The sequence below is a fragment of the Arabidopsis lyrata genome (assembly GCF_000004255.2).
Source record: "Arabidopsis lyrata subsp. lyrata unplaced genomic scaffold ARALYscaffold_4, whole genome shotgun sequence".
Lineage (NCBI taxonomy): Eukaryota > Viridiplantae > Streptophyta > Magnoliopsida > Brassicales > Brassicaceae > Arabidopsis > Arabidopsis lyrata.
Genome location: NW_003302552.1, coordinates 84,633 through 108,619, shown reverse-complemented (window position 1 = coordinate 108,619; position 23,987 = coordinate 84,633). Strand labels below are relative to the sequence as shown.

Here is a 23,987-nt window from a genome sequence, read left to right as displayed (position 1 = left end):
AAAATTTGGAACGCCACAGTAAAAGTGGACGAGATTTGTGAACAAATTATATGATCTGCCTTGTACAGTAAAAATGCTGCTTATTTGCTGTGTACGTGATGTGTTTCTTGCATTTTCAATATTTTTCAGTATATTTGATGGTTATATGGTTATATCTCAATATAGCTCAATTCAACTCTACTTTTTTTTTGTGGTTGTATTTGTTAAATTTTGTGTTTTTGGTTTGTATCTAAAACACTAAATAATGTTAATATATTAAACTCATGTAAATATTTTTACACTGAATTGAAAAATACATATTAAAAAAAAATACAAAATAATATAGTAAATTTTAATTTAAAATAATTCTTATAATCTGTATAATATTCTATAAATTAGCAAAATTTAATTTAATATCATTTTTATAACTTTTGAAAAGTATTTTATTTAAAATTAGTGTTTTTTTTTATATAAATATTTGATCCGCACGACTTGAACCACTTTCACCATTCAAATATTTTATAGACTGTCAGAACCGCTTGATCCGCACTTGTTCCGCTAAAACCGCTTGATCCACACTTGTTCCGCTAGAACCGCTTGGACCGTTTGATCCGCTCTGCCTGAACCATTTCTCCATTCGGAGCCTTTATAATTTCATTTTGTTATATTTAAATGCTCTGTTTGACAAATTTTAATTGAAAAACATATTATCATTTATTAAATTCATGTAGGAATTTTTAAGATATATTTTGAAAACAGGGAAAACTATTGAACGCGCTTTTAATACTACTCTTTTTTTCAACGAAGCCAATTTTCCTTAAAAGTATATAACGTTGACTAAATTAGTTAACGATATAGTTGGGCATATTCATTCTATTCTGTGATTTAAAATATTATGTAATAAAGAAAAATGCGAGTAAGCATAGTATTTTGCAAATTGTTTTAGTTGATGGCTATAACCTATAATAGAAATGTTTACTTTGTCTTGTAACAAAAGAAAAATAAACACGAAATATTTTCGTAAAATCTATGAGATAACCCTCAATGAAATTGGGTGATGTAGAAAAAAAATAAAAATTATGTGCATCAGCATGCTTGGCTACTACTTTTAGGTTTTAGCTACCATGGTCCATGGATGTGTATTGGACTCGGCAATAATTTGGATAAAGGTCTTCTCAGAAAACGTCGATTTCCAATTTGTTAACGTTTTTATGTGGCTTCATATAATTGCCCTCTTATTCATGGCCCATTTTTTCTTGTTAGACCCAAAGTTAATTTTTTAAGATTTATTTTTACAATAGATCATCCAACATAACTAAGTAACTAACTACTAAATCACGTAATTTTACTTTTGTTGAACATTTTCCTAATTAAATGCGGTAGAAAGAAAAGACAACAGATGCCCATTTGAAGGCCCAGTTTCTTTTGTCAGCCCAAATACAAAATAGGGTTTTTAACACTTGCAAAACCAAACCAAGGTAATGTGCTGAAATCAAAGCACTAGTAAAAGTGACCTTCCCTAGTTCTCTTACCAAACTGTTTTTCAATAAAAACGGTCGAAGGAGGACCACAAAATGGTTTTCAGAGTCAAAATCACAATTTGATTGAATCATCTATATATATATATATTTTAAGTACATTTAGCAAATAAATCATGAAGTTGAGAAGTATTTACAATAGAATGCCATTATCATAAATATTTATATATTAATTAATATTACAAAATATTTTCAAAAAAAAACTTTTAAAAACTGTGGCTTCCAAATATGGTAACAAATTGATTTTGTTTCTAAATTTTTCTAAAACATCTACCAAATTTAAACATTAATATATAATTCTTCTTTCACTTTTATATGATCTTATAGTAATTTATTTTGAATTTATATAAAATACATATAATTAATAAAATAATAGATTTTTCTACATATAATGTGATTCAAATGATTTGCCGAAAAAAAAAAAATGTGATTCAAATTTTTAAAAATGGACATATATTACTCAATCGATGAACAAAAAGTATGTGTACAATATCCCATATTGTTTAAAAAATTGGACAATGGTTCAGAGTCATACTATAAAAAAGACTAAAATGATTCTGAATACAAAACGAGGTTATATGGTGGGACGGGTTTGAGTCGATATTAATACGTGACGGTATACCACGGGTGAAACCTAGAATTAAAAATAAAAATATAATTATATAATCTTAAATATTAAACAAACCAAACAATATTAACCAAAAAAATATAACTTAAAATTTAAAATTTTTAGTTTTAAAAAATCGACCCGCCATATACCGCGGGGTATATTTTTTTGATACAAAATAATATTAAATTATTATAATAGTCCATGACTATAAATACTTGCTAACTAGGATCGGACCCGCGGTCCACCGCGGAGGAAAATTAGTTTACATATGTTGAGTTTAATATTGTGTGTTTTTAGTAGAGCGAATCGTGTAGTATACTTATAAATATTCATAATAAAGAATTGTAGAGAAAATGTTAAATTGTTTATAAATAAACCCATCGTATTAATTATGATTTACAAAATAGAATTTTGTGTTTTAGAATTCTAAAATTAGACGATTCATGGGAATTAGAGCAGTCACTTTAGATCAAAAACCGCGGGTCGAGCCCAAATCATCTCACTATGGGGCAGAATTGAGAAAATATATTAAACCCGCAAATAAGCAGGCCACATGGATTAATTCGCAGTGGGTCATAGGTTTAATGGGTTTTTATCTGCGGGTTGGCGGATCAGTCCGCATGTTAGTATTTATTGATAAAATTATAATTTATTCAACATGTGGTAATTTAAACAAACTTTTAATAGTATTTTTTATTTATTTATTTATTTTAGTAGTATTTTAAATTTTGGTTACTTTAAAATTATTTAAACAAAATCCACGGACAATCCCGCAAATCCGCATACATTCGCGGGACGGGTTTGTATTTCATATATGCTATATGCGGGTCGTGCGGACCGACTAACTACAAGTCAAAATATTTTTTGCCTTTTCGCAAAACGGGCTTAACGGGATGAATCAACTCGGTTTGACAGCTCTAATGGGAATATTATTTAGTCATACAACAAAATGAAGTTTGGACATACGAATAATAGAATATGTATATTATTTGTTAGATGAGAGATTGAAGATGAAATATAATGATTAAAAATTAATTATTAATTTTCATGATTCACAAAATTTAATAAATACTTATCATCTTGTTGAATAATTCTAAATGATATTCAAGAAATCTTTATAAATTGAAAATTAAACTTCTTTGGTAAGCTATAGGTATGAAAATACCTTAATTTTGATTTAATCTAATTAAATTAAAAATATCAATTTAATTTATAAAACAGATGGATTAAGATATCTTTCAATTAATGATAACTGGCTAAAATGAGCAAAATTAATGACAAAAACGTTGATTGCTATGGAATTAGTTCCAAAAATATATGAACAAATTTATTATACGTAATTAATGTATAATATTGTTCGGAATATGTTTTTATAATTAGTTATCATAAGTACAATCAGATTTTATTTGATTTCCATAAATATTTGATTTTAATTCGATTATCATTATTAATTCGAATTTATATTCCAAAAAAATTTCAAAGATCCGATTTCAGAATTTCGGGTCAATTTTGTGATTTTAACCCTACCCATTTTCATTTGTACTTCTCTTTTAATAGTATAGAGATATTAACACTATATCATTTATACACCTACAAATCTTCTAAGTACACATATTTTAACTATATTAATTATAATATAAAATAATTAAGTGAGCTTTTTTTTTTTTTTAATAATATCAATTTTAAAATACAATAAATTATAAATTATTATATAAAATACATAAAATAAAATTTTGCTCCGCAGTACACCGCGGGTTAAATCCTAGTAAAATATTATTGTTGGGATGATTTTATGCTTACCAATTCAACTATCACACGTGGACGACGTTTAGATAGATAAAATCGCCTAGGAGGAGGATTTACATGAACCTCTTTTGCAACAAAGACTCCTCAGATTGATTTGTGGCCTATGTTTTTTTTTTTTTATAAATTTTTTTTGAACAAAGAAATCCTCCTATGCTTTGGATAAGCATTTTTTCATGGATTCTTTGGGAGAAAATGTCTCTCAAGTCCCTTTTTGAAAGCAACTAACCTCTTATATCCTTTATTTGTCTACATATCCCCTTCTCTATTAATGAAATGTGTGTTCCTTCATTTTCAGAATAATTAATTAATTACTAAAATTAAAAAAAAAAATGAAAATTGGAAAAAAAAAAAAAAAAAAACGAGCTCTCGCTCTTGTCGTGCTCCTCTTCCGCCATTGTTGCCACATATTCGATTTGCAGTCGCCATTGTTGCCGTATCCTCTCCTCCGGCGAGCTGGGTCGAGATAGAAAGGACATGTATGTTTCTCGAGCTCCTTTGAGCTTGAAATTGAATCAAAACCATTTACAATTAAGGAGATTGAATCCAATTGGATTTAGCTAATTGTTTGGTATGCACATTGGAAGTTTATGCATAGTTTCTGGGTCGAATAGGTCTGTAAATGGGTAAGAAATGGATTGCAGCAACTGAATCATAGTGAATTGTAGTTTAGAACCCAAAACCATTCGATTTGAGTTCTTGACGCGAAAGTACAACTGTTAGAACTGGGTAGAATTGAACCTGAATCTATTGAAAAATATATATGTAGTATTACTAGTTACACTTAGTATTACCCAGATGTATGTAGTATGACTAGTTACACTAGTATTACCAATATACATGTAGTATTACTAGTTACACTAGTATTACCCAGATATATGTTGTATTACTAGTTACACTAGTATTATCCAAATATATGTAGTATTACTAGTTTTACTAGTATTACCCAGAATTGTAGTACAACTAGTATAACTCGCAGAGTTTTTGTATTGTTTTGGCAGGATACAATGAGGAAGAACGTGATCATATATTTTAAATGCGAAAGTCACATGTATAGCTTGATGATGAAGACATCAGGGGAGAAGATAACTCTCTCCATGTTAGAAGGTAGGATATGCACGAAGCTAGTGTTAGATAAAAGTAAGGTTAAATTGCAAATGAGGTACAATGCAGTAGTGTTGGGACCAGAGGAAGATATTTACATTTGTGATGATGAGGATGTTGGTGTCTATTTAGTTTTAGGTGAAAATAACCGTAGTCCGTAGATATGTTTTGTATGTGGAGGTCATCACTCCACCAGAATTGTCCGAGCAACTGTGGAGAGTAGAGATTATGTTTTGTTTTGTTTGTGGTTGTTATTTGGCAATCATAATATTTGATTTTATCTGCACTTTATGATTTGTAAAACAATTTCGACTTAGACAACTATGTAACACTAGTTTTTTATGATGTAATACTATGTTTTTTTTCTATGGCAAATGGGTAAAACTAGTATAAAAAGTAGTACTAATAACGAGATTTGGTAATACTAGTAAAACTGGTATAACTTATGAAGGAATTTGAATTTCAAATTTATTTTTTCCAACATTAAATATTACACTGACTATTAAGTAATAATGAACTCTTATAAATGATATAAATAAATTAAGTGAGAAAAAAAAATTATATCATATCGGATTGTTTTAATAGACTCCATACAACATAATCCTTATACTTTTAAGTTCACTTTTTATAAAAGCACCAACTTAGGATGGAAAATTTACAATTTTATATATTTTTAACGTATGATTACAAAAAACATTAAGAATTCTATAATTATAGAATTCATTCAAGTGTACAACTAGATAAGCAATTTTTAAGAATATGTAATACTGGTTAAACTGAAAAACACCAAAAATACAACTATGTAGAAAATTTGTACAACCAATAACTAGGGTACAACTATGTTTAAAAAAAGCTGCGCACTGGTAGAAAAAAACGGCGCACACGTGGATAAGATGGGGCTCACGTGTCCTAAAATTGAAATTCTCCCATTTTTTTGGGTCCAAATCTGAGGAGCTCCTTACTCCTCACTTATCAATCTATTTACTCTCCAAAAATCTCACATACTCTCCTACTCTTAATGAAATACAAAAACTCCATTTTACCCTTCTAAAATCAAATTTAATAATAAATAACAAAAATAATTTGACAAATAAGAAGCTATTATTTTGAACAATGAAAATTGACTGTTCCGACCAATCATAACATTCCATATCAGTCCGTATTTGTGTATTTGTGTCTGTATTTAATGTTTGATACTCTATATTTGTATAACTTGGTAAAACTTGGTTTCTTAATGGTACAACTACGACCAATTTAACAAATCTTTATATGTAATTTAATAAATTAGTTAGATAAATTATAAAATCTTCATATGCACTTTAGAAATTTAACCAATGTTTAACAAATCTTCTTAAATAACATTAGTTAAACAAAATTTATAGGATAGTTTCCATTAAACTCATTTTTGTACAAATTGTTTAATAAATTAGTTAGACCATTTATAAAATCTTCATATGCACTTTAGAAATTTAACCAATAATTTAACAAATCTTCTTAAATAACATTAGTTTAACAAAATTTATAAGATAGTTTCCATTAAACTCATTTTTGTATAAGAAAGACCTTATACTTTTAAGATGACTTTGTTACTGTTATCCCCATTGCATTGCAAAACACACAAAAATAACGTTTTGACATATATTTTTGCATGAAAACATAGGAAATGTACCTCAAATAACTAAAATCATGGGTATAACTAAAAAAATTTAGTTTCAATCCAAGTATAACTAATTATTCAAAACATCTCAAAAAGTACAACTGTGTATATGCGAGTACAACTTGAAAACTAGGAATAACTATGTTCATTTTTGCAGTGCCACCTGGCAGATGTACTTGCTTTGCGGCGCCCACTTGCAATTTATGACGGCGTAGTTTGACCGAGAGCAGTTTGACCCACGTTTTTTACGGTTTTAAAATTTTGAAAATTTTCAATTTTTTTAGTCTCTACTATAGAAAGAGAAAAAGGATGAGAGAGAACAAAATCTGGGTAGAACAACTACGTACCAAGTTGTACCTAGTTATACAAAAATTTCAAATAACTATATTAACCAAGTTGTACTAAGTTTAACAAACTGACGTAGTTATGCCAAATTTCTAAGTTACAAAAACAATATAGTTATACCAAGTTCTATTAGTTGTCTAAAGTGTGAGTTCGGATAATTGATGATCCGATTAGACTGGAGAGCCCCTAAGAATTTGATCCCATTTTTTTAGGTTTTCCCCCAAATTTGACGGCGCACATGTGTAAATTTGACTCGTACATGTGTAAATTTGACGGTACACATAGTTTTACCTAGTAATACCAGTAGTATAAATTAAAAAAAAAAACAAAACCAACATAGTTTTACCTAGTATTACCAATTGTACAAATCTAAACAACAACTATAAGACAAAGATAAAATAAAGAAGGTATATTCTTCTTCACCTCCAGCTACCATGATACTATCAATTTCATGTGGGATGTAAACAATGAACACAGATTAGAAACATTACAACCCAAAATAGTTCATATCATACAATGCTCTCAGAAAATATGACTCCATGGACGTAGCATCTTCTCCAATCTGTGTGTGCCCAATAACAATGCTAGATAAGAAGTAGAAGACCATGTGGAATAAATTAAAAAGTCGAAATTTTCTCCCAAATGGCTCTACGGACGTAGCATCTTCTCCAGTCATTTCGAACATTCGATTTTGAGTAAGCTTCTAACATGGAGAGAGTTATCTTCTCCCATGATGTCTTCATCATCAAGCTATACATGCGACCTTGGCATTTGAAATATATGAACACGTTCTCCCTCATTGTATCCTGCCAAAACAGTACAAAAACTCTGTCAGTAATACTGGTTTTACTAGTTCTACTACATTTGTAGTAATACTAGTGTAACTAGTCATACTACATATATCTGGGTAATACTAGTTTAACTAGTCATACTACATAGATCTGGGTAATACTAGTGTAACTAGTCATACTACATATATTTGGGTCATACTAGTGTAACTAGTCATACTATATATATATATATATATATATATATAATACTAGTGAAACATATATATATATATATATATATATATATATATGTTTCAATAGTTTCAGATTCATTTCTACCCAGTTTGACCAGTTCTACTATCGCGAGAAGAACTCAACTTGAATGGTTTCGGGTTCAAAACTATAATTCACTATGATTTAGTTGCTAAAATCCATTTGCTATCCATTTAAAAACCTAATCGACCCCTAGAAAGTATGCATAAACTTACAATATCCATACCAAACACAAGAAGCCAAATCTAATTGGGTTGGACTTCTTTCCGAGTTGGTTCTTCCTTGCCTATCGCACATAAACCACCATTATCATCCTTGGCAAGTGGATCCTAAGGACCAGCTGGTGGGTCTGAAAGACCAGCTAGTGGGTCAGCAGACTCATGCAATTGAACACAATTATACAATAGTATTATTCAGTATTACTAAATGTTTGTTATACCGTAGTATTATCAGTTTTACCTAGGCATCACAATAGTATTCTCTAGTTCTACTAGTGTTACCCAGATGTCAAAATATTATTTCTCAATTCTACCAGTATTACTCAGAAATCACAAATGTATTATTCAACCATTATTACTTAAAATCCAAAATTCACATTTCGAACCCAACTACTTACCATCTCCACGCGATTTTCGTTTGATATCTCTTCGGATCTCTCTTCAATGGAATCACGCAAGGTTCGGCTACTCTCTCCTTCATCTTCATTCTCTTCGTCTTCACTCTCTTCATCTTCTTTCTCTTCTACTTCATTCCCTTCTTCTTCATCGTCTTCATTCCCTTATTCTTCATTATTCTCAACAACTGGAGATAACTATTTATCTCTATCTTTTTCTATTTCTACCTCCTCGTCAACATTGTTCGAATCTGGAGGGTTCCGCAAACTTTATCCATCTTTCTCCTCAACATTAGGGTTTCCCGAACCCTCTTCTCCTCTCTTCCTCTTTTTTGACCACCTTGTCTTAACCATTATCAAGAGAAATCAACAATTTTTCACAGTCAAAATCTTGAATTCTACCTAGTTTTACCAATTAAAGATGGAGAAATCGTAACTTCTCTTTTGAATTTAAGAGAATTGAAGCTGATAAACGTTCATGAGGAAAAGTCGAAGAGAACGATTTCAAAGTAGAGAAAGAGAAATCAATTTCAGGTTAGATCCGAATAGTTATGGGTGGGGAAAAGAAATCAATTTCTCATTCTTTGGTTGGTTTACTCCACTAAACAGAAGTGAAAGAGGTCGGTTCAGTCAACAAGAACAGAATGACCGTCGAATTTAAGGACCTTGCTCTCACACAGCTTCAGATTCTTCTTTACTCTCACTTCCTTCATCTCCAGCTGCCCCAGTCTTCCCGCCATCGCCGTCACTCTCTCTCTACATTCCTTCGTTTCCTTCTCTCTCCGCCGCAGCTCCTCCCTTAGCTCCTCCATCTCTTCTTTCCCCTCCGTCATTTCCCTATCGCACTCCTCTCTCACGATTTTCGCCGTGTCGTACTTCCCGTAGTACTCCACCGCCTCCGCTAGCTCCGTGACGGCTGTTTTGAGCCACGATACGTCGATTCTCACCGAATCCATGTCTTTCACGACCGCTGCGATCTCCGCCACCCGCGTCTTCGTCAGATCTCTCAACGCCGTCGATTTCAGTTCCATCATTGCCGCGGCTAGGGATTCGAGATAAAACGACCTCGTTGAGGTAGATTGCAACTTCGACGAGGCGGCGATGTCACCGTGTTTGTCAATAATCGCCTCGAGCGTGGCGGCGACGCTCATCCGCACCTTGTAATTGGCGACGGAGACGTAAGTCTCGGATATCGCCAACTGTATCTCTTCCTTGTTGTAGCTTTGAAGTCCGCGCATTTTGGCGATCTCGTGCATCGTGAAGCTCTCAGACTCGTCCGGCAACTCCGGCGGCTCGAATTGCCTGTCTTGCTCGTAAGTCTCTACCGATGTGATCTGATACTTGTAGTGAACCGGCTGCACAAACGAAAGCATTTTGGATGTAAGCATTTCTTCACACTTTGGTAATTAGAGAGAAAGAACGAACCGTGCTGCTCCCTGAGACTCCCCTGGAACGACGTCCTGTTGCAATTTCTGGAAAAAGATAGGTTGAATTATTGTCGTCTTCGTCGTCGCTGGATGAGTAGAACGGCGGTGGTGGAGAGTATCTCGTGGTATGATGAACAGGACTCATGGGAGGGCTGTTACGCGGTGTGATATCGGCATCTGCCTCGTACATCCCCTCGAAATGATCTTTTCCGTTGTTGTATCTCTGAGTCTGCAACTAAGTTGAGAAAAATCAGAGAATGAGTGATTAACAGAGGTGTCAAATCAGAGAATGATTGAATCCACCAACCCTTGCGTGTTGCGGTGGAGAGCGGCTTCTGGATGGATGAAATGGGCTCGACGGAGCGCTGTTCCGCGAAGTTACATTGTCCTTAGCTTCATATCTTTCTCTACTGTAGTCTCTTCCACGGTCATGCTGCGATCACAAGAGATTTGGTTTTTGGTCGAGGATAAAGACTAAATGACAAGTATGTAAACCAAAATTGAGGAGGATTAGTACGGTGTTGTAGGGAGCTGGAGAGCGGCTTCTAGAGGGGTGAAATGGGCTCACATTGGCCTCTGCCTCATACATTCTCTCGTACAGCTCTTTGCTTAACTCGCTAGACCTCCTACGGCGATCAGGCTGCAGCCACAGACCAAGCTTTGTTACGAATTCTGAATCAGCAGCTTGTAAAAAAAAAAAAAGAAGTGAGTGATTACTGTGCGGGTTCTGGCAGATCGAAAAGGGCTCCCAGAACCATTGCTCCTTGGGGTCACATCCTCATCAGGCTCTCTAGGACGCTCGGGCTGGCGTTTGGAACACAGAATCAAAACCATGGGATGTGAAAGAAACTCTAACTCTTATCACAAAGAATCGAGAGTACCGTGCTATATCGGTAGACTGGAGGCCGTTGGTGGGAATTTGGAATGCGTTCAGAGGCTCGCTGTTGTTTCCAGTGAGTGGTTTGTTCATCGGATATGGGAAACGCGTGCTCTGATTCTGATCTTTTCATACCGAAATGAGTTGTCGGCAGAGACCGAGCCTCAGCAAGATGAGGAGGGCTGGACGGGTTGCTCTTGCTCGCACTTTTGTGACCAAACAATCCTGTAGACACCAGTTCAATTTAGCCACCATCTAACCTAAACAAGTTTTCTATTTGTCATCGTCATATAACAACAAGTAGAACTGACCTGCTCTTTTGCCATGTCTCTTCTCTCTTGAATGGAAGAAATCCATCCCGGGATCGGTATGCAAACCTGCGTGTAAACCGGAAAATTCGATCAGTCACACTCCAATGTATAACAGAATCATATGTGTGTATATATATATATAAAAGTACCTGGAATCCAATTAACAAATTTTAAATTAGGAGTTTTGTTATGAACTGCCGTCTGAGGAGATCAAGAGAAGACAGAACTACTGTTATATTATTATGCTAGAAACTACATGGTGTGGTCAGGTAAGTTAATAACCTGACAATGACAATCACGACAAATATTAAATTTGTGTCATTTTGTATAATTGATTGATGATGGGTGCTTCTATCCACTTACACTGACTCAGTCAATTCTGGCAACCATTCTTTGAAAAATATGAAAGAAAAATAAACATACACGACCAAAAAACGTCATAACGAATTTACCAACCTTATTTTCCAAGTAGTAGTAATCAATTTATAGACGCAATTGTTGACATCTATTGTTTTTCTAAAAATGCTAACGGGCTTTAAAATGGGCCAAAAGAGGCCCAAGAGGGGTTTAATTAAAGATAAACCCTAAGGTGAATCAAATCATTTTCTGGTGTGCGTCGGCTTTCGCTTCTGGAAGATTCCGTAAATCTCCGATTTCGATGGCGACTCGGCTCAAGGAGATTGTGAAGAAGTACGGAAAAGTCGCGCTTGGAGTCCATTTCTCGGTCTCCGGCGTCTCAATTAGTGGATTTTACATCGCGATCAAGAACAACGTGGATGTCGAATCGCTCTTGGAGAAGTACCAAATCCCTTGGTTCTCCAACAAGGAAAACCCTAACCCTAGCCTCAATTTGAAGATTGAAGAGGAAGGTTCGGGTACGAGCGATAACAAGACGAAACAGCTTGCGAAATCAGCCGGCGGAGCCCTAGCGTTGGCGGTTTTGTGCAATAAGGCGCTGTTTCCGATCAGAGTTCCGATCACGATGGCGTTGACTCCTCCAATCGCTAGATTCCTTAGGCAGAGGAAGATCCTCAAAACCGGCCAATGACTCTTTTCTCTCTAGAATTCACATTTGGGTCCTGTCTATGTTTTCACCATTTGTATCGGTTCCGTTCGTTTTTGTTTGTTCGTAATTTCGAATGTAATGCTTCTTGATAGGAAGAGAATGAGATATTATGTTAGAGATATTTGAGATTATAGTGTTGATCATCTCTTAATTTAGAATTTTAAATTATCAGTCTCCATGATTCTTCTTCACAAGATGTCTCTGTATTTGGGATTTGCAGACAGAAACATATAAGGAGAAAAATGCTAAGATTGCCAATTTTTTTTGTCTTACATTTTGACTCCTATGAAAGCAACTTGATGTATTTTCTTCACCAATTGTTTGTGTCTTGTTGGGGACATCTTGTAAAGAAAATGGGAAATTAGTGGATGTCCTTGTAAAGAAACAAGGAATTCGGGGATCAGTTGGAAAATATCAAAGTTAGTACATGATGATGATGACTTAAAAAAAGCCCAATAGTTATTGATAATAAAGCCCAGCCCATAAAAAGATGACTCTTGACTGTTTTCGGAATCTGAAGTGATCGTCGGAACTTTTTCAATTTCGAGATCTGCAAAGGAGAGAAGATGATCGTTTGCGTCGCCGTCGTCGGCCACCAGGTCTGCATTCCGATTTATGTTGTGATCTGATTTCATTGGGTCTTTTACAGTTTCTGACTTGAATTTCCCATGGATTCAAATACCAGAACAATCCGCTTTACATACAAAGCTTCACGGAAGCTGACGATGCTCTCAAGCTCCACCACATCGTTCATTGCTCTCTCGATGTCATCGAAGAGCGAGGTCCTTTTTATCCAATCCAATCTTTCAAATTCTGAGGATTTTGGTTTTTGCTCTGCATTTATTTATCTGATTATGTGGTTTTGTCTCTGTTGTATTCAGTGAACAATCCAAAAAAGTCTGGTACAACTCTGAACGAGGCTTTTCTTGGCCTGCTCTATCCTACTGTGAACTACAAAGTGTAAGCACATTCCTTCACTCTCTTTGATGATTTTGTGTTGTTGGGGATACTCTTTTAATGGCTTCTTCTTCTTATTCTGCAGCTATGGTTACTTGACTAATACCAAAGTTAAATTTATATTGGTCACTACTGATTTGGATGTTAGAGACACCGATGTGAGAAGTGTAAGCATTTTTCATCAGCTCATAGCCTACGTAATTTGGCATTTTCTTTCTCTATCCACTTACCAGTTCTATAGTTACTTACCAAAGTTACAGTTTGTTCTTTTCTACTTGTGTTTGTGAGTTCTTCTTAGCACCAAATCTATGAAGAAGAGTTTCATTCTTTGTGTGTTTTGTACAGTTCTTCAGGAAGTTCCATGCTGCCTACGTTGATGCAGTCTCAAACCCTTTCCATGTCCCTGGCAAAAAGATAACCTCAAGAACCTTTGCACAAACTGTAAGCAACATTGTTGGATCGTACGGTTTGAACTGACCCTCTCTTATTAGTTGCTTTTTGTACCTCAAATTTGTGTTTTACGGAGCATTGATGAAGTCGCATTTCTTTATCATCATATGTTGTTAATATCAACTCAGAAATTTCTGTAAGATGACTTGTTGCTTCACATGTTACCTTTTTTACTCGATAAGTTCCTCTCAACCTGTTTCGAATTTCGTTCCTGGAGTGGTGAACAGGACGCTTTCCGATCGCCTGAGCACTTACCCAATAATTAGGTAGTTTTCATCGTCATTCAAACCCGTAAAGACCACTACCTTTCATATCTTCATAAACTGTAAATGATACAAGATATGGTGGGAAAATTCAATGTCAGGATATACAATAAAAATGCTCGTTATTTTCTTAAATGGTTAACTGTGTGCGAGCCTGGGGAATAAACTCTTATTACCATTTCTAGAGTGAGTGCAAATGGACACAACAAGAGAATGTAATACAGTAATACACAACTAGGTTGTTAAATGGAGTGCAGGGAAGTGCGAAGCGGTTGGGACAAGGGGTCTACTTTGATCTGAAGAAGATTGACCAAGGGGCCTGCCGCCACTTCCAAGAGCTGAGTCAGAGGGCCTTTTGGTCAGTGAGAGGGTCTGGTGCCACCACACAACACTCTGGTACCTTGCCAACAGAAACTACCCATGGCTCCTAATTCAATTTTACGGCAGCCATATTTGTTCCAAAATTCATAACTAGTATATATATGTAGGTAGCTGTATTGGTTAACTGTGTGTGAGCCTGCACATGCTAGTTCTTTGATTTGGTTTAGGCAACAGAAACTTCAAAGTTCCAAGAAATACATTATGAGCATGAAGACTGATGTCTAGGAGTTGTTTACTTTGATTGTTCTGTACAAAATGCATATAAACGGAGTACATATACCAGCGTGACAAGTTGAGCCAAATTTGCAGAAGCCAATGTACAAAGTTCTACCGTAAGCATAGAGACACCAAGAACTGAGAGAAGACTATGAATTCACTAACGACTGCAGCTGGGGAGTGGAGACCTAGAAACGGGACCACATCAACATGCAGCCAGGTCTCAATGGCCGACCCCACCACTGCACCTGCCACTAATCCTCCTGCTGTTAACGCAGCTGCTTTCCCTGTACCAAAACACATAACAACATCAGAGGTTTCCGCTTGTGGTGAGCTCAGAAGAAGATGGAAGTTATCATTTACCTAGCTTGACATTCTTTCTGGTCATAAAGTATAGGGAAGCTCCAAAGCTGCTAGCCAGTATAAGTCCGGGCACATCAGCACCAGCGTAAGGCATCCCAGAAGACTCTAAGGAACTCCCGTTCACGTAAGTCAAAACCATCATGGCTCCATAGACTCCAGCTTGTATTCCCAGATCGCTCGTGGATGGCATATCAACAGAGACAGGTGGATTCTTCAGCCACTGAGACACAGCACTTGTTCCCAAAGGGTTACTAGATTTAACATCAGCGTAGCGAATGTTGTTGCTTACAACTTTTCCTGCTCGGCGTTGGTTAAGGCTCTGCATCAGTAGCATGTCATATGCAGCCTCAGCCTGAGAGAAAGGGACAAAATTACAGTGAGGCTCAAGAACAAGAAACTATCTATTTCCATGATTCATGGAGTTTTTAGTGATGGTTCCTAGCAATACTAAAATCGGAGAGAGATACATCTGAAGTCGAAGATAAACTCCAATACTAGTAATGGAAAAAACTAACCAAATTTAGAAATTAGCGAATTTGTTGACACTGAAAGCTGAAATTGAGAAATATTGGACAATGATTCGAGAGTGAAAGAAACCCTAGAAAATTGAAAACAGTCACCTGAGAGATGGCGTTGGGGTCGTCCTTACGAGAAGCAAGGATCGATTTCTTGGCGCGAAGAATTTCGTCGAAGGAAGCTCCTTCAGAGACACCGAGAACCTTAAGCGCAGTCTCCACAGACATATCAAACGGCGGAGAATCGTCGGCGCGAGAACTAGCTCTAGGCGCAGCGCATCGCCGCCGTGTGGGTAAGAGAATCGCGGCGGAGCGCCACAGCTGAGTCTTCCGGGAAGGAAATTGGAGCTTGGTAGGGAGATAAAGCGAGTGGAGAGGAACATCGGAGGAGGCTGAGCTAAGGCGGTTGGGTCGGGCGGCGGAGAGAGCTGCGGTTGCCATTTCTTTCTTCTGTTGTTGTTCGTCTCCACCAGAGAAGAGAAAAAAAAAAAAAAAAAAACTTGAGGTAACTGTTAGATTTGAGGGATTTATGATCTTTCTATTTCCACCGTTAGATTGAGTATATATTGTACGGCTTGTACGATAGCGGTCAGATTGAAACGGCGGACGGTAGATGGACCTATACTAACGATTATCTTGTGTCAAAACACATAAATTTGGGTCCAATACACAATTAGAAGCGTGGAAGCAAAAGAAATCGGCATTTTTTTTGTACTTACCTAAATAATTTCAATCTTTGTTTTTAATCTTTGATAATTTGATATTTGGTGATAAGTATGTCAAATGGGAGGATAATATTTATTTTGATTTTGGCATGTCATTTATTTTGTCGTCCATATCTTTCTCTTTCTATTATTGTTTGTGAGAAAAGTGTTATTCAACTATGAGTAATATTGAAAAATAAGCATACTGTATTAGAGAAAATATGCATAATTTAGAAGAATGAATGCTAACATATTTTAGGGGAAAAAAAATAGATACAAAATTTGGTTTATGATGTCTATGTTTTTGGCCGTGGCATTACTACAACACACATCATTTACATATACACCCACAAGTTCAAAAACACAGGGACACACCGAAGAAGAAAGATTGTGAGCTAGTAAAGATGTTGTGGTGTGGGATCCTGAATCCAATACTAGTACTAGGTCCCGTGCGTCGGAGAAAACTATGTAGCAGAGCCCAAGGCGATGGAGGAGCCGCCTCAAATAATAAGAAGAAGGTTGTTGTCGTGGGTTCTAGCTGGGCTGGTCTTGGTGCCCGCTCATCATCTTTGTAACCAGGTCACTTTTACTTTGTTATTCTCATCTCCAACTTCATTTGCTCATTTAGTATTTACTTAAGAGATTTTGTTGGGCTTTGATGTCACAGTTCTTGACGAGGGCCATGGTCTTGATGATGTTGGCATCCAAGGTACACATTTAATAACCTTTTATTTTTACGTTCATACGATTGATACATATGATGTGTGCAATAAGGGTTCTGGTATCCGAATCGAAACGTATTTTCCTTGGTTGATCAACTTGGACTCAAACCCTTCACAACCTGGACAAGATCTGCTCAGTATCTTGGAGAAGATTTACATGTATTCATCCATTTCCTCTTTGTTTCTTATGAAGCAAGAAACCTATAAGGATAAAAATGTTTATGTGTTTAAGGTTGAGTTTCCTGTATTTCAAGAGCTTCCTCAGGTGCCAACTCCTCTAGGAACTCTATACTATTCTCAAGTAAGTCAAATATTTCCCATGTCTCTCAAATATTCTTCATGAGCCCATTTATTACCATTGTTAATTCCGCAGTTTTCTCGGCTCTCCTTAGCAGACAAGATATCTCTCCTTCCTCTAATGGCTGCAGGCAAGTTGTAATCAGTACCGGGCCTGTGAACTTTGAGGCCCAATACAAAACAATTTATTTTTGATGGTTTTTTTAGAAGAAATTAAATCTTGAGACCAAATCTTAAAATTTTAAGAAATTGGGGCCTACTTTTGCAAAAACAAATAGATAAAATTTAACAATTGAGACTAAATCTGAAAATTTCAAAAAAATGAGGCCTATTATTTGCAATAACAAATATTTTTGAGGCCTAAATTTGATACTAAAAAGCTTAAATTTTATGGAGACCCAATACCCATGTTTCTTAGAAATGGGTGGCGGGCCGGGCCTGGTTGTAATAAGAATAAATTCTCCTTAATCTTACTGATCTTGCCAAGCTAACCAATCTCAGGAGTCTTCTTCATTATGTAGTTATCGATTATGATAACACGGATGCAGCTTGGAGGAAGTATGATTCAGGTGCGCATGCAGAGTCCTAACTCTTGCAAATCATACCCATGAGTCTTTCCTCTACTAGCTCTCATATTGCTCAATAATAGTTCTATCAGTTATCTTATGATTTGTTTTAGTTTAGTGTAATTGCTCAACCTAAGCCATGTTGCTTCATGTGCAGTATCACATATGTGTAATTTGCTCCATTTTAATATATAAACCGATACTTCCAGAAACAAAAAAGGGTTCCACCTTTGTTTCATTTGAAAGGTTCGGTTGTGATGACTCTGTTTCATTTTAAAACTTCAGCTATAATGATGTAAGTTTTTTTTTTAATTTGCATAGTGACTGCAAGGGAATTGTTTAAGCAGTTTGGATGCTCAGAGAGTCTGTACCGGAATATCCTAAGGCAATTGCTTCAGGTGGGTTTGTTTGCTCCACCTGAGCAGTGCAACACGGCTGCTATGCTTGCGCTCTTCTATTACCTCATCCTCTCTCATCAGAAAGACTTTGACATGGTGTGGTCCCGAGGGACGGTGAGGGAGATGATCTTCAATCCCTGGACTGACTCTTTGGAAGAAAGAGGGTGCAAATTCCTCAGAGATAAGTCTGTGACTGACTTCATCCTCAGCGATGACGACTCTGGTTATGTCACTCAAGTTATCTGCGGCCGAGATAAGTACGAGGCTGATGCCGTCTTTTAGCTGGAAGAATCTCCACGATCCAAGAAATCATCAAGAAGAGGTCAAACGTTTTTAAAGTCCTACCTAGCTCTGTCTTCATCTGTTTGTTGTGTTGTGAGACTGATTCTTTGGGTTTAGCCTTGTTTAGTGCAGCATTGTGTAAGCGAGAGGAGTTCCTAAGAGTCTTGAATCTGAGAGCTGTAGATGTCGTCTATGTGAAGCTCAAGCTTGATAGAAAGGTATGTTGTTTGGTAAATAAGTTCCTCATGAATATATATATGCTTGAATATGATCCAGAAGCACACACTAGGTCACTATTCCGCATGCTTCAAACGCATGTTCAGTCTTGGAAGACTCATACAGATGGACTTTCTTTGACCTAAACTCCATTTACGACGCGTACAAGGAAGAAGAACAGACTGTGGTTAGAACTGATTTCGTAAGTGTTAGTTAACTCTTTTCTCTTTTGTTTTAGTTTTTTTTTTTGCGAATGATGGTGGATGAAGAGTTTACTTACCAGTTTGAATGTTAAAACAGTACAACATGAACGAGCTAATAGGAACAACAGATGAAATGATAGTAGATAAAGCCATCAAGAACATGTCAAAATGCGTCAAAGATTTAAAGAAAGCAGTTGTAATGGAGGCAGATGTACAAAGATTCCCTCAATCCCTCTCGTATTTATTCCCAGGGTCATACAAGCACATGATACGAGGCTCAACGTCTGTCCCTAACATGTTCTGGGAGTCATAAACCGACATGGGTCATGCTCACAGGAGAAAGCGTACGTGATGGGGTTAGAGGCAGCAAACAGAGTGGTAGATTACGTGGGAGAAAGAAGTTTTGTGAGAATCATACCAATCCAAGAAGAAGAGCCTCATGTTGAAGCTCTTAGAACTCTCAATCGAACCATTAACCATCTCAGGTCTCAGATTCCCTTTTCAACCTACTGATAAATACAAGTACTCCAAATCTTATTATGCTAATGTGTTGTTGTTACTCTTTCTATATTTTTCCATCTGAAATTTCATTAGAACCATAATACAAAGTGGTGAAAACGAAGATATCACAAGAGGCTAAAGCCCAAACAAAGAAAACACAAGCCCACAAGTAACAAACTTTAGGAGACAAAGACTAGCAAAGAACCAAGTCCAAGGATCGACCAAAAGAAAAACAAGGTAAAGAACAAGCAAGGACCAATGCTTTAAAAATGTCCAATTAATGTTAAGAGGATCCAGTAAGCCTTCTTGTAGAACTTGTGAAAGCCGGATAGCACCCACTAAAACCAGAAAAACCAATAGCAATCCATAGTTAAACCAATACCAACACCAAGAGAAACGAAAGCAGAAAACAATCGAAACTAGAGTTGTTGTTAAACATGTAATAATATATATATTTATTCAATTTTTTTCAACCTATATGGAATATTGAAAATTAAAAGAATTTTGGAGGATATTTTGATAATTCCTATTTATAATTTCGATTGTCCCACATATATTATTTTTCAGTTTTGCAAAAGTAAATTGAAAGAGCAAGAGAATAATTTGAACATCAAGTACCAAGTGGGTTAGTACAAAGCTTACCTATGCCCGAATGGAAATGGGACCACGTAACGATGGACTTTGTTACCGGGTTGCCTACGGGGATAAAGTCTAAGCATAATGCGGTTTGGGTAGTGGTAGATAGATTGACTAAATCCGCACACTTCATAGCAATCTCCGAAACGGATGGAGCCGAAGATATAGCCGCAAGGTATATCGACGAGATAGTCCGATTACATGGAGTACCAGTAAGCATTGTATCGGATCGTGATACATGGTTCACATCGCATTTCTGGAAGGCTTTTCAAAAAGCCTTAGGAACGAGGGTGAACCTAAGTAGGATATACCACCCGCAAACAGATGGGCAATCCGAACAAACAATTCAAACCCTTGAGGACATGTTGCGTGCATGTGTCTTGGATTGGGATGGGAATTGGGAGAAGTACTTAAGGTTGGTGGAGTTTGCCTATAACAATAGCTATCAAGCTAGTATTGGCATGTCACCTTACGAGGCGTTGTACGGCCGAGCATGTAGGACACCGCTATGTTGGACACCGGTGGGCGAATGCATGTTGTTCGGTCCAAAGATTATGGATGAAACCACCGAAAAAATGAAGTTCCTAAAGATCAAACTAAAGGAAGCCCAAGACCGGCAGAAAAGCTATGCGGATAAGCGTTGTAAGGAGTTAGAATTCCAAGTAGGAGACTTGGTGTATCTTAAGGCCGTAACGTATAAAGGGAAAGGATGATTCTAAACAAGGAAAAAGTTGAATCCGAGGTATGTTGGCCCATACAAGGTGATCGAACGAGTGGGGGCTGTGGCGTATAAACTCAAACTTCCGCCGAAGTTAGATGCGTTTCACAAGGTTTTCCATGTTTCACAATTAAGGAAATTCCTAAGTGAACACGAGGAGCGAGTAGAAGATGTTCCTTCAGAATTAAAAGAGAACTTAACGGTGGAAGCAAACCCAATTCGGATCGTTGATCGAATGAAGAAGGGAACAAGGTGGAAAAGGATTAACATGATAAAGGTATTATGGAATTATGGTGACCGCAAATAAACTACTAGGGAAACCGAGAATAAAATGAAGGCTGATTTTCCTAAGTGGTTTAAAGAGATAGGTAAAGATCAACTTGTGTCGGATTCGGGGACGAATCCCATTCAAGGGGGCGGGGAGACTTGTAACGCCCGCGATCCTCAATAGGATCGTCGGATGAGACTTGGTCCGAGAAAAGGAGGAAAAACTCGGACAAGTCAATATAGGAGCTGCCCATCAGCCCGTGTAGCTCAACTAAGCTCGAAGTACTGTCGGGTAGCTCAGCTAAGCTTGGGTAACTGTCGAGTAGCTCAGCTAGCTCGACTAGCTGCCGGGTAGCTCAACTAAGATCGGTTAACTGTCTGACGGTTGGATGGTTGGGTGGTTACAAAAGGACGGTTGGGCGGTTACGGAAGAGCGGTTGGACCGAATTGGCGCCTTCTAGAGAACAATTGGAGAAACGGTTTCTGAACGAAACTCTATAAATACAAGGCGTTCGGGGCGAATTCGGACACGGAGAAATATAGAGAGAAATACAAAAACTCTAGGAGAACATCTCGAGAGAAAATGATGTGAGTCAAATTAAGACCTAAGACTGCTCTCTCAAATAAGAGATTGTGTGTAGCACTTTAGGGTTGAATTCCACAAAGCTCTCGTGTTCACACAATAGACTAACAGGTTTCGAATTAAGCTAAACAAGAAATTAAGTAAACTAAAAGACAAGAAAGCAATTAAAATCGGTTGTAAATTCAGATGAGGAAAACATCAGGCTTAGGGATTTCTTAGGAAATAAATAAATAGTAGATCTAGTAAATTAATTAGGATTATTAACGAACCGTTCTAGAACTCAAAGCACTAATGTATAGCCAACCACCTCTCGTATGAATTGACTAACTAAACCTAATATCAGGAAGTTCCACCTCTCGAATGTAAACTCCTCAAATTAGACTAGCATTAATAATAGGTTTGATATGTTCACAGATATTCCTAGACCACCTCTCGTATTAATCTAGAAATCTCTGCTCACCTAAGATAGTTCTAGTAATAGATGACCTCTTGAATCTACCTATTATCCTATGATCAAATTCTAGGTGATCAAGCTAGAATTAGCATTAAGAACAATCAAAAGTGAAGAACTCTATAGATTTTATCCTAACAGGTTATCAATCTACTAATTCATCTAAATCCCTAATGAGAATCCCTAAACCTAACAAGCAAACTACTAAAACATGGAGAATGAAACAAACAACATGATTGAATAGAATTGCGTTAATAAAATAAAGAAGAGAATAGAGTTAAGAAAGATCTTCTCTGGAGGAGCTTGAAAGACCCCGATCCGGACTGCCTAAGTCCGGAGAGGTTCTCTCCGACCAAATCATTAAGTGATCCGATCCTTAGTCAAATTTTAGGGCCATTTCCTTAAGACAATCCGATTTACGATATTCTGAGATTCATTACTTAGAGTCAATATGCGATAATAGAGTAAACAAAGAATCGGATACTTTATTAGATACTTAAAAGGATTCGATACAACTTATGAGTTTGCATATAAGCTATTACAAGTCATATAATCGATCCTATTCTACCCGATTCATCACCACCCATCTTCCCGGCCTTGAGTCTCTCACGCCTAAGCCAAGTCCTTCCCACGATCACCATCCTTTCCTGAAAGTCAAAGAGGCATAAGTATCCGTTTTACTTATTATATGCAAGTCCATGCAATGCTCTCTAGGCCTTTTAACCACCCGGAACGAAGAACAGATCGGAGAGTGGAAGTATGCGCATCAGTTCGGCCGATTCACGGTAGATCTTCACAGATCCGCCGATCCTCCGCCGAGCCGCATCCCCATTTCAACCGATCCACCATTCGAACCAAGTTTATGCATGATATGAATGATTCCCCGATACTACAATATCACCCTAATCGTTCCGGACTTCTTCTAAGTCATCGGAACAATCCCTAGGCTAGATCGTACGTATCAAATCTCCTTAGGTTCGGACACAAAGTCTAGAACCGTCTCACCTTCGATCGCACCGATCGTAACTCTCTCTTAAGTGTTTTCTCTCAAAATGTTCTCCGAGAGTTTCTGTATTTTTCCCTAAGTTTTTCTGTGTCTGAAATCGTCCCAAACGCCTTGTATTTATAGAGTTTCGTTCAGAAACCGTTTCTCTAACCGTTCTCTAGAAGGCGCCCATTCGGTCCATAACCGCCCGTTGGTAACCGTCATCCGTAACCGCCCAACCGCTCTTCCGTAACCGCCCAACCGTCCTTCCGTAACCGCCTAACCGTCCAACCGTCGGACAGTTACCCAAGCTTAGCTGAGCTACCCGGCAGCTGGTCGAGCTAGCTGAGCTACCCGACAGTTACCCGAGCTTAGCTAAGCTACCCGGAAGTACTTCGAGCTTAGTTGAGCTATACGGGAGCTGGTTTGGCTACTTAACGTTCATTATTCTCTTTATCCGAGCTGATGGGCAGCTCCAATCTAGACTTGTCCGAGTTTCTCCTCCTTTTCTCGGACCAAGTCTCATCCGACGATCCTATTGAGGATCGCGGGCGTTACAAGTCTCCCCCCTTGAATGGGATTCGTCCCCGAATCCGACTCAAGTTGATCTTTACCCATCTCTCTAAACCACTTAGGAAAATCAGCCATCATTTTATTTTCGGTCTCCCAAGTAGTTTCTTCGCGGCCTCCACAATCCCATAACACTTTTATCATGCTTATCTTTTTCTGCCTTGTCCCCTTTTCCATTCGATCAACAATCCGAATTGGATTTGCTTCCACCGTTAAGTTTTCTTTTAACTCCGAAGGAACATCTTCTACTCGCTCCTCGTGTTCACTTAGGCATTTCCTTAGTTGTGAAACGTGAAAAACCTTGTGAAACGCATCTAACTTCGGCGGAAGTTTGAGTTTGTATGCCACAGCCCCTACTCGTTCGATCACC

At 37.1% G+C, this 23,987-nt stretch overlaps 5 protein-coding genes across 6 annotated transcripts; 3 read left to right on the top strand and 2 right to left on the bottom strand.

Moving 5' to 3' along the window:
- Window positions 1–9,179: 9,179 nt before the first annotated feature.
- On the bottom strand, window positions 9,180–11,587 carry LOC9316420. Of its 2 annotated transcripts, none has more exons than XM_021027116.1 (8): window positions 11,457–11,587; window positions 11,308–11,373; window positions 11,001–11,221; window positions 10,837–10,923; window positions 10,637–10,759; window positions 10,427–10,552; window positions 10,118–10,354; window positions 9,180–10,047 (listed from the first exon to the last, which is right to left on the bottom strand). In XM_021027116.1, exons 2-8 carry the CDS (start codon window positions 11,351–11,353, stop codon window positions 9,319–9,321), a joined length of 1,569 nt encoding a protein of 522 aa, XP_020882775.1. In that variant the 5' UTR covers window positions 11,354–11,373; window positions 11,457–11,587; the 3' UTR covers window positions 9,180–9,318. The 2 variants fall into 2 exon arrangements, with proteins under 2 accessions (XP_020882775.1, XP_020882776.1); XM_021027117.1 differs by having other exon boundaries at window positions 10,118–10,348; window positions 11,457–11,568.
- Window positions 11,588–11,866: 279 nt separating this feature from the next.
- LOC9316419 lies at window positions 11,867–12,538 on the top strand. Its single transcript, XM_002880306.2, has one exon. The coding sequence runs from the start codon at window positions 11,966–11,968 to the stop codon at window positions 12,353–12,355; it is 390 nt and encodes a 129-aa protein (XP_002880352.1). The 5' UTR covers window positions 11,867–11,965; the 3' UTR covers window positions 12,356–12,538.
- Window positions 12,539–12,774: 236 nt separating this feature from the next.
- LOC9316418 (trafficking protein particle complex subunit 2-like protein) lies at window positions 12,775–13,958 on the top strand. Its single transcript, XM_002880305.2, has 5 exons — window positions 12,775–12,972; window positions 13,059–13,155; window positions 13,255–13,333; window positions 13,416–13,497; window positions 13,676–13,958. Exons 1-5 carry the CDS (start codon window positions 12,940–12,942, stop codon window positions 13,805–13,807), a joined length of 423 nt encoding a protein of 140 aa, XP_002880351.1. The 5' UTR covers window positions 12,775–12,939; the 3' UTR covers window positions 13,808–13,958.
- A 111-nt stretch (window positions 13,959–14,069) lies between these two features.
- Window positions 14,070–14,526, top strand: LOC9314594. Its single transcript, XM_002880304.2, is given in 3 exon segments — window positions 14,070–14,326; window positions 14,329–14,465; window positions 14,468–14,526. Coding segments are annotated over 3 exon segments (225 nt in total). The 5' UTR covers window positions 14,070–14,289; the 3' UTR covers window positions 14,519–14,526.
- Window positions 14,527–14,599: 73 nt separating this feature from the next.
- On the bottom strand, window positions 14,600–16,232 carry LOC9316417 (protein CHAPERONE-LIKE PROTEIN OF POR1, chloroplastic). Its single transcript, XM_002878479.2, has 3 exons — window positions 15,624–16,232; window positions 15,004–15,355; window positions 14,600–14,927 (listed from the first exon to the last, which is right to left on the bottom strand). The coding sequence occupies exons 1-3, from the start codon at window positions 15,957–15,959 to the stop codon at window positions 14,752–14,754; spliced, it is 864 nt and encodes a 287-aa protein (XP_002878525.1). The 5' UTR covers window positions 15,960–16,232; the 3' UTR covers window positions 14,600–14,751.
- Window positions 16,233–23,987: the final 7,755 nt, after the last annotated feature.

Bases quoted from the DNA above. Each gene is read 5' to 3' on its own strand.
- LOC9316420 (XM_021027116.1), bottom strand. From the start codon at position 11,353: ATGGATTTCTTCCATTCAAGAGAGAAGAGACATGGCAAAAGAGCAG. The intron at 10,924-11,000 runs GTACTCTCGATT...TCCAAACGCCAG, and splicing joins CAGTCTACCGATATAGCACG to CCCGAGCGTCCTAGAGAGCC. The intron at 10,553-10,636 runs GTACTAATCCTC...TTGTGATCGCAG, and splicing joins CTCCAGCTCCCTACAACACC to CATGACCGTGGAAGAGACTA.
- LOC9316417 (XM_002878479.2), bottom strand. From the start codon at position 15,959: ATGGCAACCGCAGCTCTCTCCGCCGCCCGACCCAACCGCCTTAGCTCA. The intron at 15,356-15,623 runs GTGACTGTTTTC...CCTTTCTCTCAG, and splicing joins ACCCCAACGCCATCTCTCAG to GCTGAGGCTGCATATGACAT. The intron at 14,928-15,003 runs GTAAATGATAAC...GTTTTGGTACAG, and splicing joins CAGAAAGAATGTCAAGCTAG to GGAAAGCAGCTGCGTTAACA.
- LOC9316418 (XM_002880305.2), top strand. From the start codon at position 12,940: ATGATCGTTTGCGTCGCCGTCGTCGGCCACCAG. The intron at 12,973-13,058 runs GTCTGCATTCCG...TTCAAATACCAG, and splicing joins TCGCCGTCGTCGGCCACCAG to AACAATCCGCTTTACATACA. The intron at 13,156-13,254 runs GTCCTTTTTATC...TGTTGTATTCAG, and splicing joins CGATGTCATCGAAGAGCGAG to TGAACAATCCAAAAAAGTCT.
- LOC9316419 (XM_002880306.2), top strand. From the start codon at position 11,966: ATGGCGACTCGGCTCAAGGAGATTGTGAAGAAGTACGGAAAAGTCGCG.